The sequence below is a fragment of the Macaca nemestrina genome, chromosome 17, assembly GCF_043159975.1.
Source record: "Macaca nemestrina isolate mMacNem1 chromosome 17, mMacNem.hap1, whole genome shotgun sequence".
NCBI classification, from domain to species: Eukaryota; Metazoa; Chordata; class Mammalia; order Primates; family Cercopithecidae; genus Macaca; species Macaca nemestrina.
Window position 1 is genome coordinate 89,292,485 of NC_092141.1, and position 12,528 is coordinate 89,305,012.

At 46.2% G+C, this 12,528-nt stretch overlaps 1 protein-coding gene across 4 annotated transcripts in view; it reads left to right on the plus strand.

Moving 5' to 3' along the window:
• The window catches only part of LOC105469385 (ring finger protein 213), a 134,065-nt gene that overhangs the window by 36,804 nt on the left and 84,733 nt on the right, over positions 1–12,528 (plus strand). For all 4 annotated transcript variants that reach the window (XM_071081789.1, XM_071081790.1, XM_071081788.1 and 1 more), the window contains 3 exons: positions 1,343–1,540; positions 10,248–10,470; positions 11,120–11,175. In XM_071081789.1, coding sequence (XP_070937890.1) covers positions 1,343–1,540; positions 10,248–10,470; positions 11,120–11,175 — 477 coding nt within the window. The remainder of the gene's footprint in view (positions 1–1,342; positions 1,541–10,247; positions 10,471–11,119; positions 11,176–12,528) is intronic.

A 12,528-nucleotide genomic window follows, 5' to 3' on the forward strand; every position in this document is an offset into this window, starting at 1 on the left:
GATAAACACTGCGCATTTTGACAAAGAGGAGGAATGGTGGCAAGGCAATGTACAAAGTTAGTGCCAATGTTTAAAGTATGAGGAATCATTAATATGTTTTGACTGTAGCAGATTCACCATGTATTGTTCATGGGCCCACCCCTTACATTTAAAAAGTTGTTTTGGGGCCGGGCGTGGTGGCTCATGCCTGAAATCCCAGCACTTTGGGAGGTCAAGACAGGCGGATCACAAGGTCAGGAGTTGGAGACCAGCCTGACCAACATGGTGAAACCCTGTCTCTACTAAAAATGCAAAAATTAGCTGGGCGTAGTGATGCATGCCTGTAATCTCAGCTACTCAGGAGACCGAGGTAGGAGAATTGCTTGAACCGGGAGGCGGAGGTTGCAGTGAGCTGAGATCATGCCATTGCACTCCAGCCTGGGCGACAGAGCAAGACTTCGTCTCAGAAAAAAAAAAAAAAAGTTGTTTTGGCCGGGCATTATGGCTCACACCTGTAATCCCAGTGCTTTGGGAGGCTGAGGCAGGAGGGATTGCTTGAGCCCAGAAGTTCAGGATCAGCCTGGGAAACAAAAATTAAAATAAAAAATTTAACCAGCCAACATGGTGAAACCCTATCTCTACTAAAAATACAAATACAAAAAATTAGCCAGGCATGTTGGCGGGCACCTATAGTCCCACTTACTCAGGAGGCTGAGACAGGAGAATTGCTTGAACCCAGGAGGTGGAGGTTGCAGTGAGCTGAGATTGTGCCATTGCACTCCAGCCTGGGCAACAGAGTGAGACTCTGTTTCAAAAAAAAAAAGAAAAAAAAAGTAGCTGGGTGTGGTGGTGCACCTGTAATTCCAGCACCTGAGAGACTGAGGCAGGAGGATCCCTCAAGCCCAAGAGTTCGAGGTTGTAACGATCGCACCACCACACTGCCTTGATGACAGAGTGAGACTGTCTCTAAACAATGAAAATAAATTTTACAAGTTGCTTTATATTTAGATTTACTGTTGCCAGATGGCCTGGGTTCAAATGCCGGCTCTGTCAGGCAGGACCCTGCATTGACTACTTAGCCAGGACCTCTGCCTCTGAGATTGCTCCCCGTCCTGGGAGTTTGTTGTGGGGATTCAGCAAGGGCCCGTGAAGGACCTGACGCCCTAGGCTGGGGGCTGAGGGAAGCCGTGTCTCCTGTGCGAGTTACTCTGTGGCTCCTCCGCGAGTTAAACTCTGCTCTGCCACGTGCGTTGCTCCTCCTGCTCTGTGTGCGTGGTGTTTGCTCACCGTTGGGACTCCAGACCCCCAGGGAGACGACTCCCTGGCCAACTCAGCTCACCGCGGGATCTTTATTCCCTTCCAGCTGGCGGCTGTACCTGGTGAACCTGTGCCAAAGATGCATGGACAAAAGTATGTACCACTGGCTGGGCACCCTGCCTGTCCTGCACTGCTGTATGGAACTGGCTCCGCGGCACAAGGACGCCTGGAGCCAGCCTGAGGACACCTGGGCCGCTCTGGAGGGAATCTCTTTCTCACAGTTCCGGGAACAAACGCAAGATACGTAAGTGGTAGGGTAGTGCTTATCTACATGAATCTGGGAAGAATGGCTCCTACGCCGTGCGCCCGGAGTCCCGGTGGGCTCTGTAGTGACTCCGTTCCTGTTTCTAATGACAGAAGTAACACACGTTCTTTTAACATTTTATGACATCAAAACTCTCAAGAATAGGCCGGGCACAGTGGCTCACGCCTGTAGTCCCAGCACTTTGGGAGGCCGAGGCGGGTGGATCACCTGAGGTCAGGAGTTCAAGACCAGCCTGGCCAACATGGTGAAAACCTGTCTCTACTAAAAATACCAAAAAAAAAAAAAAAAAAAAGCCAGGCATGGTGTCATGTGCTTGTAATCCCAGCTACTCAGGAGCCTGAGGCAGGAGAGTCACTTGAACCCGGGAGTTGGAGGTTGCAGTGAGCTGGGATTGTGCCACTGCACTGTAGCCTGGGCAACAGCATGAGACTCTGTCTAAAACAAACAAACAAACAAGCAAACAAACAAACGAACTATCAAGAATACAGAAACAACCTGTAACCCCAGAGATAGCCATTGTTAGCACAGAGGCATACCTGTTTCTGGTTTTGTCCAAATATGGATTCGTGGGTGTTTTATGTACTCAAAAGAGCAACAACAAATGATGTGTTATTTATTCTGGCTTACAACCTGATTTTTCCTCTTAACAGTATTTTGTGGACAACTTTTTTTCTGTCAGCAAATCCCTATCTATGTTATTAAGATAAACATTGCTTAGCCTTCCAGCCAGAGAGAGTGTCAGCCTTGTATTGAGCCAGTTCTCTGTTATGGGATGTGTGGTTGTTTGTGCAGTTTCGTTTTGTCAGCGTGCTTTCATAAGCATCCTTAGCTTTCTCTGTCCAATGGCTTCACTGAGATAGATCCCTATAAGTGGAACTGCTAGGTCAAAGGCATTGCGAACTCTAAGCCATTTATACCTTTGCATAATGCAGGCTTATAGGAGAGGAATATTGGCAATATATATAATCCTGACCTCTGATCCAAACATAATGACCTCCCCTTTAGCCCAAGAAAATATTACCAGAAAAAGTTTGTTTATTTATTTATTTTTAAATTTTTAAGTTCAGGAGTACATGTGCAGGTTTGTTACATAGATAAACTTGTGTTATGTGTTTTTTTTGTACAGATTATTTCATGACCCAAATATTAAGCCTAGTACCCATTAGTTATGTTTCCCGATCCTCTCCCTCTTCCCATCCTCCCCCTCCGATAAACCCCAGTGTGTGTTGTTCCCCTCTCTGTGTCCCTGTGTTCTCATCATTTAGCTCCCACTTGTAAGCAAGAACATGTGGTATTTGATTTTCTGTTCGAGTTAATTTGCTAAGGATAATGGCCTCCAACTCCATCCATGTTCCTGCAAAGGAGCTGATCTCATTCTTTTTCAGGGCTGCATAGTATTCCATGGTGTGTATGTACCACATTTTCTTTATCCAGTCCACCATTGATGCGCATTTAGTTTGATTCCATGTCTTTGCTACTGTGAGTTGTGCTGCAGTGAACATACATGGGCGTGTTTGTTTATAAGTGAGCGATTTACATTGTTTTTGTTACATACTCAGTCATGGGATTGCTGGTGTGAATGGCATTTGTGGAATTACCACATTGTTTTCCACAATGGTTGAACTAATTTACACTCCCACTAACAGTGCATAAGCATTCCTTTTGCTCTGCAACTTCTCCAGCATCTTTTAATTTTTGACCTTTTAATAGCAGCCACTCTGACTGGTGTTAAGATGGTATCTCACTGTATTTTTTTTTTTTTTTAGAGACAGAGTCTGGCTCTGTCACCCAGGCTGGAGTGCAGTGGCATGATCTCAGCTCTCTGCAGCCTGCGCCTCCCGGGCACAAGCGATTCTGCTGGGATTAGAGGTGTGCGCCACCATACCCGGCTAATTTTTGTATTTTTAGTAGAGACGGAGTTTCACCATGTTGACCAGGCTGATCTTGAACTCTTGACCTCAAGTGATCCACCTGCCTCGGCCTCCCAAAGTACTAGGATTACAGGCATGAGCCACCACGCCTGGCCTCATTGTGTTTTGTTTTGTTTTGTTTTGTTTTGTTTGAGATGGAGTCTCGCTTTATCACCCAGGCTGGATTGCAGTGGCACAATCTTGGCTCACTGTAACCTCTCCCTCCCAGGTTCAAGTGATTCTCCCGCCTCAGTCTCCTGGGTAGCTGGCACCACAGGCGCCCCACCTTGCCTGGCTAATTTTTGTATTTTTAGTAGAGACGGGGTTTCACCATGTTGGCCAGGCTGGTCTCAAACTCCGGACCTCAAGTGATCCACCCACTTTGGCCTCCCAAAGTGCTGGGATTGCAGGTGTGAGCCACCGCGCCCGTCCTCATTGTGATTTTCATCTGCGTTTCTCTAATGATCAGTGATGTTGAGCTTTTTTTTTTCTTGAGATGGAGTCTTGCTCTATCGCCCAGGCTGGAGTGCAGTGGTGTGATCTCGGCTCACTGCAAGCTCCGCCTCCCGGGTTCATGCCATTCTCCCGCCTGAGTAGCTGGGACTACAGGTGCCTACCACCACGCCCGGCTAATTTTTTTGTATTTTTAGTAGAGATGGGGTTTCACTGTGTTAGCCTGGATGGTCTCGATCTCCTGACCCCGTGATCCACCCGCCTCGACCTGCCAAAGTGCCTGGATTACAGGCGTGAGCCACCGTGCCCGGCTGAACTTTTTTCATATGCCTGTTAGCCATATGTATGTCTTCTTGTGCAAAGTGTCTGTTCATGTCCTTTGCCCACTTTTTAGTGTTTTTTTTTTTTTTTCTTGTAAATGTGTGTATGTTCCTTACAGATGCTGGATATTACGCCTGTGTCAGACGCATATTTTGCAAAAATTTTCTCCCATTCTGTGGGTCATCTGTTTACTCTGTGGATAGTTTCTTTTGCTGTGCAAAAGCTCCTCAGTTTAATTAGTTCTCATTTGTCAATTTTTGCCTTTCTTGTGATTGCTTTTGGTGTCTTTGTCATGAAATCTTTGCCCGTTCCCATGTCTAGAATGGTATTGCCTAGGTCTGGGCAAAGATTGGAGAAAAATTATGGAGAAGTCCTTAAAAGTACAGGCAACAAAGTGAAGTGAGATAAATGCGATTACATCAAATCAAAAAGCTTCTGCGCCGCAAAGGAAACTATCAACAGAGTGAAGAGACAGTCTACGGAATGGGAGAAAATAGTTGCCATCTACGCGTCGGGTAGGGGAATTTAAGGAACTCAAACAAGTGAACAGAAAAAGTTAGATTTTAAAATGGACAAATGAGTTGAGTAGTCGTCTCAAAAGAAGACACACAGCTGACCAACAGGTATATGAAAAAATGATCAGCATCATTAAATTAGGGAAATGCAAATCAAAACCCCAATGAGATATGTTCTTACCCAAGTTAGAATAGCTGTGATCAAAAAGACAAAAAATAAATGCCCGTGAGTATGTGGGAAAGAGAAACTCTTACACAATGTAGGAATGTAAATTAGTACTGCCACTGTGGAGAACAGTATAAAGGTTCCTCAAAAAACCACAAATCGAACTACCGTATGATCCAGCAATCGTACGGCTGGGGATACATCCAAAGTAAAGGAAATCGGTATGTTGAAGAGATAGCTGCACTCCTATATTTATTGTGACACTCAATAGCCATGATATGGAATCCACCTGAGTATCCACCTGCAGATGAGTGGATGAAGAGAGTGTTTTCTGTATACACAAGAGAATACTCTTTGGCCACCAAAAAGAATGAAATTCTGTCTTTCGTGGCAACATGGATGAGCTTGGAGGAGATGACGTTAAGTGAAATAAGCCAGGCACAGAAAGATAAATACTGCACGTTCCCACTCATACGTGGATGTGAAAAGAGTTGATCTTCTAGAAGGAGAGAGTAGAATAGTAGTTATGAGAGGCAAGGAAGGATGGGGAGAGGGCTAGCCAAAGGTTGGCTAGTGGATACAAAAATATGGCTAGATAGGACGAATAAGTTCTAGGGTCCTAGAGCAGTATGGAACGACTGTAATTTACAATTTATTATGTTTTTCAAATAGCTAGAAGAGTGGAGTTTGAATGTTTGCAACACAAGTGTTTGAGATAGATATGCTAATTACCCTGATTTTTACACATTACACATTGTATACATATATGTTGTATACACATATTTGTACAGATTACAGACTGTATACATTGTACATAGTGTACATTGTAGACATATATTTATATGTATATACAGTGCACAAAATGTATTCTCTATATGCATACGCTGCATAATATATACAAACATTTGTATATAGTACGTATTATATACATATATGGAAATATAACACTGTTCCCCATAAATATGTACCATTATTATGTGTCAGTTTAAAAATAATAAAAGCAGCTGGGCTTGGTGGCTCATGCCTATAATTCCAGTAGTTTGGGAGGCCCAGACAGGAGGATCGCTTGAGGCCAGGAGTTCAAGACCAGCCTGGGCAATGTAGGAGAACCCGATCTTTACAAAAAACAAAGAAAAGAGTTGGGCATGTTCTGGTATACCTGTACTCCCAGCCACTTGGGAGGCTTACATGGGAGGATCGCCTGAGCCGGGGAGGTCAAGGCTGCAGTGGTAGAAGTCCAGATTCCCTAGAAGTTGAAATAAAAGCATCTGTATTTTCAGATTCCTGACAGGTAACCGCAAACTTTCTCTTTAAGTATAATCTCTATGAAATACTGAATACTGGGTTATTTAATAGAACTGTCATAATGACCACAGGTTAACCCTTCTAAGCAAAATAGATTATTTTGGCCTTGAAATGGTCTTTCTCGCTGGGCGCGGTGGCTCACGCCTGTAATCCCAGCACTTTGGGAGGCCGAGGCGGGCGGATCACAAGGTCAGGAGATCGAGACCACGGTGAAACCCCGTCTCTACTAAAAATACAAAAAATTAGCCGGGCGCGGTTGTGGGCACCTGTAGTCCCAGCTACTCGGGAGGCTGAGGCAGGAGAATGGCGTGAACCCGGGAGGCGGAGCTTGCAGTGAGCCGAGATCGCGCCACTGCACTCCAGCCTGGGCTGGGCGACAGAGCGAGACTCCGTCTCAAAAAAAAAAAAAAAAAAAAAGAAATGGTCTTTCTCTTATTAATGTGCTAGAATGTATTCATTCACTCACTGGACGAATACTTGAAGAGTACCTTCCTTGTGCCAGGAAGTACTACTCAAGGCACAGGGTGTACAGCACTGCTCAAAACAGACAGCGGCTCCTGGCCGCATGGAACTTGCATTCTAACTGGAGAGGCAGGCAGTTAACACGTTAGTAAGTCCTATTGATGAGAGAGCTCTGGAAATTCCTCCTTCCCCAGCCTGGAGGTGTGGGCCACACAGAATCTGCTAAGGTCTGAAGATAGGGCAGGAGAGCAGAGGTAATGACTGCAGCATTCTGGGCCTTGCAGTGAGAACAAGACAGTGACTATGCAGTTGGGAAAGTGGCTGGAGAACGGAAAGAGATGCCCCCTTGTAAAGCATGATGCTCAGAGCCTGCCAAATGCCGAAGACTGGGGACAGCAGAAAAAATGAAGCAGTTGCTCTGCGCCCCTGGATCTCAACTTCTGCTAAAGGCAGTGTTATGGTCTTGCCTTTAGTGTAAAAGCCTTTGGAAACCAATTCTTTTCTCTGTCTCTGTCTCTGTCTCTGTCTCTGTCTCTCTCTCTTTCTCTCTCTCTCTCTCTCTCTCTCTCTCTCAGGCTGGAGTGCAGTGGCATGATCTCTGGTCACTGCAACCTCCGCCTCCCAGGTTCAAGTGATTCTTGTGCCTCAGCCTCCCAAGTAGCTGGGACTACAGGTGCATGTAATCACATATCACATGGGGCTAATTTTTGTATTTTTTTTTTTTTTTTTTTGAGGCAGAGTCTCGCTCTGTCGCCCAGGCTGGAGTGCTGTGGCCGGATCTCAGCTCACTGCAAGCTCCGCCTCCCGGGTTCCCGCCATTCTCCTGCCTCAGCCTCCCGAGTAGCTGGGACTACAGGCGCCCGCCACCTCGCCCAGCTAGTTTTTTGTATTTTTTAGTAGAGACGGGGTTTCACCGTGTTAGCCAGGATGGTCTCGATCTCCCGACCTCGTGATCCGCCCGTCTCGGCCTCCCAAAGTGCTGGGATTACAGGCTTGAGCCACCGCGCCCGGCCAATTTTTGTATTTTTAGTGGAGATGGGTTTTGCCATGTTGGCCAGGCTGGTCTTGAACTCCTGGCCTCAAGTGATCTGCCTGCCTCAGCCTCCCAAAGTGCTGGGATTACAGGCATGAGCCACCCACTGTGCCTGGCCAGCCCTTGGGAACCAATTCTAATTAAAGCTACAACAAAGCTGTAATTCATCTAAACTATTAACTCAGCCCCTGATAACAGAAGAGGCCACCAGACGATCAAGAGAGAAAACAATCAATATAGTCAGACCCATGGATGGTCCATATTTACCTAGAAAGGCTAGATATAGTAGACATATAGAGTACCTTTTATTATTATTGCTATTTTTATGTACTTATCTTTAAATCTCTTGAAAAGTCTACAGTAGCATTGTTCCTAAAGATCAGTCTTTCAGGTAAAAGTGGCCTTTAGTATGCAGTGAACCTTTATTGATATGTTTTTCATAACTTCTGTTACTTCTGGGGAACCTTGCTTTCTTTCTTTCCCATTGTCAACATTTTGGGTCTCCAGTACTGTGTTCCAGAAGCATTATTTAAGGGCCTTCGCTGAGCACACTTGGGCTCTTTGATCCTGGATACTCATTAATAATAGAGGTTTGGTCGGGCGCGGTGGCTCACGCCTGTAATCCCAGCACTTTGGGAGGCTGAGGCAGGTGGATCATGAGGTCGGGAGATCAAAACCATCCTGGCTAACACGGTGAAACCCTGTCTCTACTAAAAATACAAAAAATTAGCCAGGCATGGTGGCGGGCACCTGTAGTCCCAGCTACTTGGGAGGATGAGGCAGGAGAATGGCGTGAGCCCAGGAAGCGGAGCTTGCAGTAAGCCGAGATCGCGCCACTGCACTCCAGCCTGGGCGACAGAGTGAGACTCCATTTCAAAAAAAACTTAATAATTAAGAGGCTTAATTATTGGGATATTACCTTTTTATTGTAAAATATACATAATCTCCAGTTTACCATGTTAACTCCTTTTCAGGGCACAGTTCCCTGGCACTAAGTACATTCACACCGTCATGCAGCCATCAGCACCGTCCACCTCCAGAACTCAGCTTCCCCAGCTGAAACTCCGTCCCCATGAAACAACCTCCCCACTCCCCCTCCTCCTGGTAACCACTGTTCTCCTCTCTCTCTCTAGGATTTTGACTTCTCTGGGGACCTCACATGAGTGGAATCACACAGGATTTGTCCTTTCATGTCTGGCTTATTTCACTGAGCATAGCGTTGTCAAGGTTCATCCATCTCAGTGAATTTTATTTATTTATTTATTTATTTATTTATTTATTTATAGCAATGGAATCTTGCTATGTTGCCCAGGCTGATCTCAAACTGCTGGCCTCAAGCTATCCATCCTCCTACTTTGGCCTCCCGAATTGTGGGAATTACAGGCATGAGCCACTGCAGCCAGCAGTGAACTCTTCTTTTTTTTTTTTCTTTTTGATTTTATTACCTTTTTTTTTTTTTTTGAGACAGAGTTTTGCTCTTGTTGCCCAGGCTGGAATGCAATGGCATGATCTCGGCTCACCACAACCTCCACCTCCCGGGTTCAAGTGATTCTTCTGCCTCAGCCTCCCAAGTAGCTGGGATTGCAGGTGTGCGCCACCACACCTGTCTAATTTAGCATTTTTAGCAGAGATGGGATTTCTCCATGTTGGTCAGGCTGGTCTCGAACTCCCAACCTCAGGTGATCCGCCTGCCTCAGCCTCCCAAAGTGCTGGGATTACAGATGTGAGCCACTGTGCCCAGCCTGATTTTATTACTTTTTTTTTTTTAATATTACTGCTTCTTGTGGAACAGGGCTACCCCATAGGAGTGTGCCCAGAATAGCCAGCAGTGAATTCTTATTCTGTATTCTGAATTATATATTAAGTTAATTCTCCTTTTCTCTCTCTCTTTTTTTTTTTTTTTTTTTTTTTTTTTTGAGACAGAGTCTCACTCTGTTGCCCAGGCTGGAGTGCAGTGGCGTGATCTCAGTTTACTGCAATCTCCGCCTCCAGGGCTCAAGCGATTCTTCTGCCTCAGCCTCCTGAGTGGCTGGGATTATAGGCTCCCACCACCATGCCTGGCTAATTTTTGTATTTTTAGTAGAGACGCAGTTTCACCATGTCGGCCAGGCTGGTCACAAACTCCTAACCTCAACTGATCCACCCGCCTCAGCCTCCCAAAGTGCTGGGATTCAGGCGTGAGCCACCGTGCCCAGCCATTAAGTTAATTCTCAATAGGATGTTCTGTACTTTTCATTTGATTCACTGCATATTTTTGTTTTCCACATAGCCTTTATTTTATTTATTAAAGTAGAGACAGGGCCTCACTAGGTTTCCCAGGCTGGTTTCAAGCTCCTGGGCTCAAGTGATCCTCCCAAGTCGGCCTTGGGATTCAGGTGTGAGCCACCACGCCCGGCCCCAAGGAGTATTTAAATCATTTTTGAAATTGGGACTGTTTCTGTCCCTCCAGCGTGGGTTTCCTCCATCTTCCCTCACTGATCTCACGGCGTCTCTTTTCTCCGTCCTGATTTCTCTCGTGCAGGAGCTTCTTACTTCGGTTTATGAGCCAGAATAAGCATTTGCTGAGCGTGGATGAGCCCCTCTTCCGATCCTGGTTTAGTCTGCTACCTCTGAGTCACCTGGTTCCGTATATGGAAAACTTCATTGAGCACCTGGGTCATTTTCCTGCTCATGTCCTGGACTGTTTTCTAGGAACTTACTACCGCCTGCGGGGACTTCAGAAAATCTCCTCCTGGAATATGCAGGTTTGTTTCTGAAGTTGGCTCTGGAGTCCTGGCTTAGCGAAAGCAGACTAGATACTAAACATGGAGAGGTCAGGATTCCTATTCCTAAAAAACAGACAGTGGGCCGGGCGCGGTGGCTCACGCCTGTAATCCCAGCACTTTGGGAGGCCGAGGCGGGCAGATGACAAGGTCAGGAGACCGAGACCATCCTGGCTAACACAGTGAAACCCCATCTCTATTAAAAATACAAAAAAATTAGCCAGGCGTGGTGGTGGGCACGTGTAGTCCCAGCTACTCGGGAGGCTGAGGCAGGAGAATGGTGTGAACCCGGGATGCGGAGCTTGCAGTGAGCCGAGATAGCGCCACTGTAGTCCAGCCTGGGCGACAGAGCAAGACTCCGTCTCAAAAAAAAAAAAGAAGGTCTCATGTGATGTACTTCATAGCTGCCATTTTTCCTTTCACATTTTTTGGTGGAGAAAATGGTATAAGTTTAAAGCCTGAGTTTTATCTATAAAAGAGGTAAGATTAGTATGTGAGCACCTTAAAATTTGTTTGTAGGAAGGAAACAATGTATACCATACTGATGTTGGATTTTGTTCAGCTCTGTTTTAGCAATGACAATGGCATTGTGATTCAATCTTCTGTCCCTTTTTTTTTTTCTCTGCCTTAGGATGTTCTGAACATTTTAAAAATGCTGTTGCACCTCCTGGACACTTACCAGGACAAGTAAGTGGGAAGCACAATGCAGTCTGTCCCTCACATGAGACCCCCAGGGGCTTCTGTGACCCTTACGATTGGCCGCGCCCCACATTGGCTGTTGTAACAGCAACGTCATAAATTAATATGTGATCCACTTCTCTTCTCAGGTTATTAATGTAGTCGTCTTTTTTTGTTTTTTTTTTTGTTTTTTTTTAGACAGAGTCTCACTCTGTTGCCCAGGCTGGAGTGTAGTGACGTGATCTCACCTCACTACAACCTCTATCTCCTGGTTCAAGTGATTCTCCCAGCTCAGCCTCCTGAGTAGCTGGGATTACAGGCACACCCACCACGCCCAGCTAAGTTTTGTTTGTTTGAGATGGAGTCTCATTCTTGTTGCCCAAGCTGGAGTGCAATGGCGTGATCTTGGCTCACTGCAACCTCTGCTTCCCGGGTTCAAGTGATTCTCCTTTCTCAGCCTCCTGAGGAGCTGGGATTACAGGCACGTGCCACCACGCCCAGCTAATTTTTGTATTTTTAGCAGAGACAGAGTTTCACCATGTTGGACAGGCTGGTCTCGAACTCCTGACCTCAGGTGATCCACCTGTCTCAGCCTCCGAAAGTGCTGGGATTACAGGCATGAGCCACCACGCCTGGCCCTCTGTTTTTTTTTTTTTTTTTTTTTTTTTAAGAGAAATAACAGATATCAGCTGCTAAGATTTGGGTTTATCTCCCTCCAGTCTTTTTTCCTATACATTTTTCCCTTACTTGTAAATGGTCATGGTACTGCATATGCATGGTGGGTGTTTTGCATTTTTTTAATACTTCGTCAGTTTAAGATAAAAATCAAAGGTAGCTTTATATAATTTTCCAAAATCATTTGCTCCTGCAAATTTGTGACCTCTGATACCGTGAGGGGTCAGCAGACAGAATGCAGGACCACTGAAATGTCCCAGCGAGCAATGGGATGCGTGTTGTCTGAGCTGTTCCTGAGCGGTTTGGGCACTTCCAGTCTCCGTTCACCTCCTTTGTTCACGTCTCTGCTGATGTTTATCCAGCACCTGTGACTTCAGGATCCCCCCCACAAGCTCTCTACCTCCCCACCGCTGTGTGTCACAGCCTCAGCCCAGGGAGTCCTTTCTTATACCGCCTTTCCAGCCCCTCTATCAACTCTCCTCTTAAGCTCCTCCTAAGTGTCCTCTTAAGTCCCTCCTGAGTCCCTCCCGAGTCCCTCCTAAGGCTCCTCCTAAGTCCCTCCTGAGTCCCCTCCCGAGTCCTTCCTACGACTCCTCCTGAGTCCCTCCCGAGTCCCTCCCGAGTCCCTCCCGAGTCCCTCCCGAGTCCCTCCCAAGTCCCCTCCCGAGTCCCTCCCGAGTCCCTCCC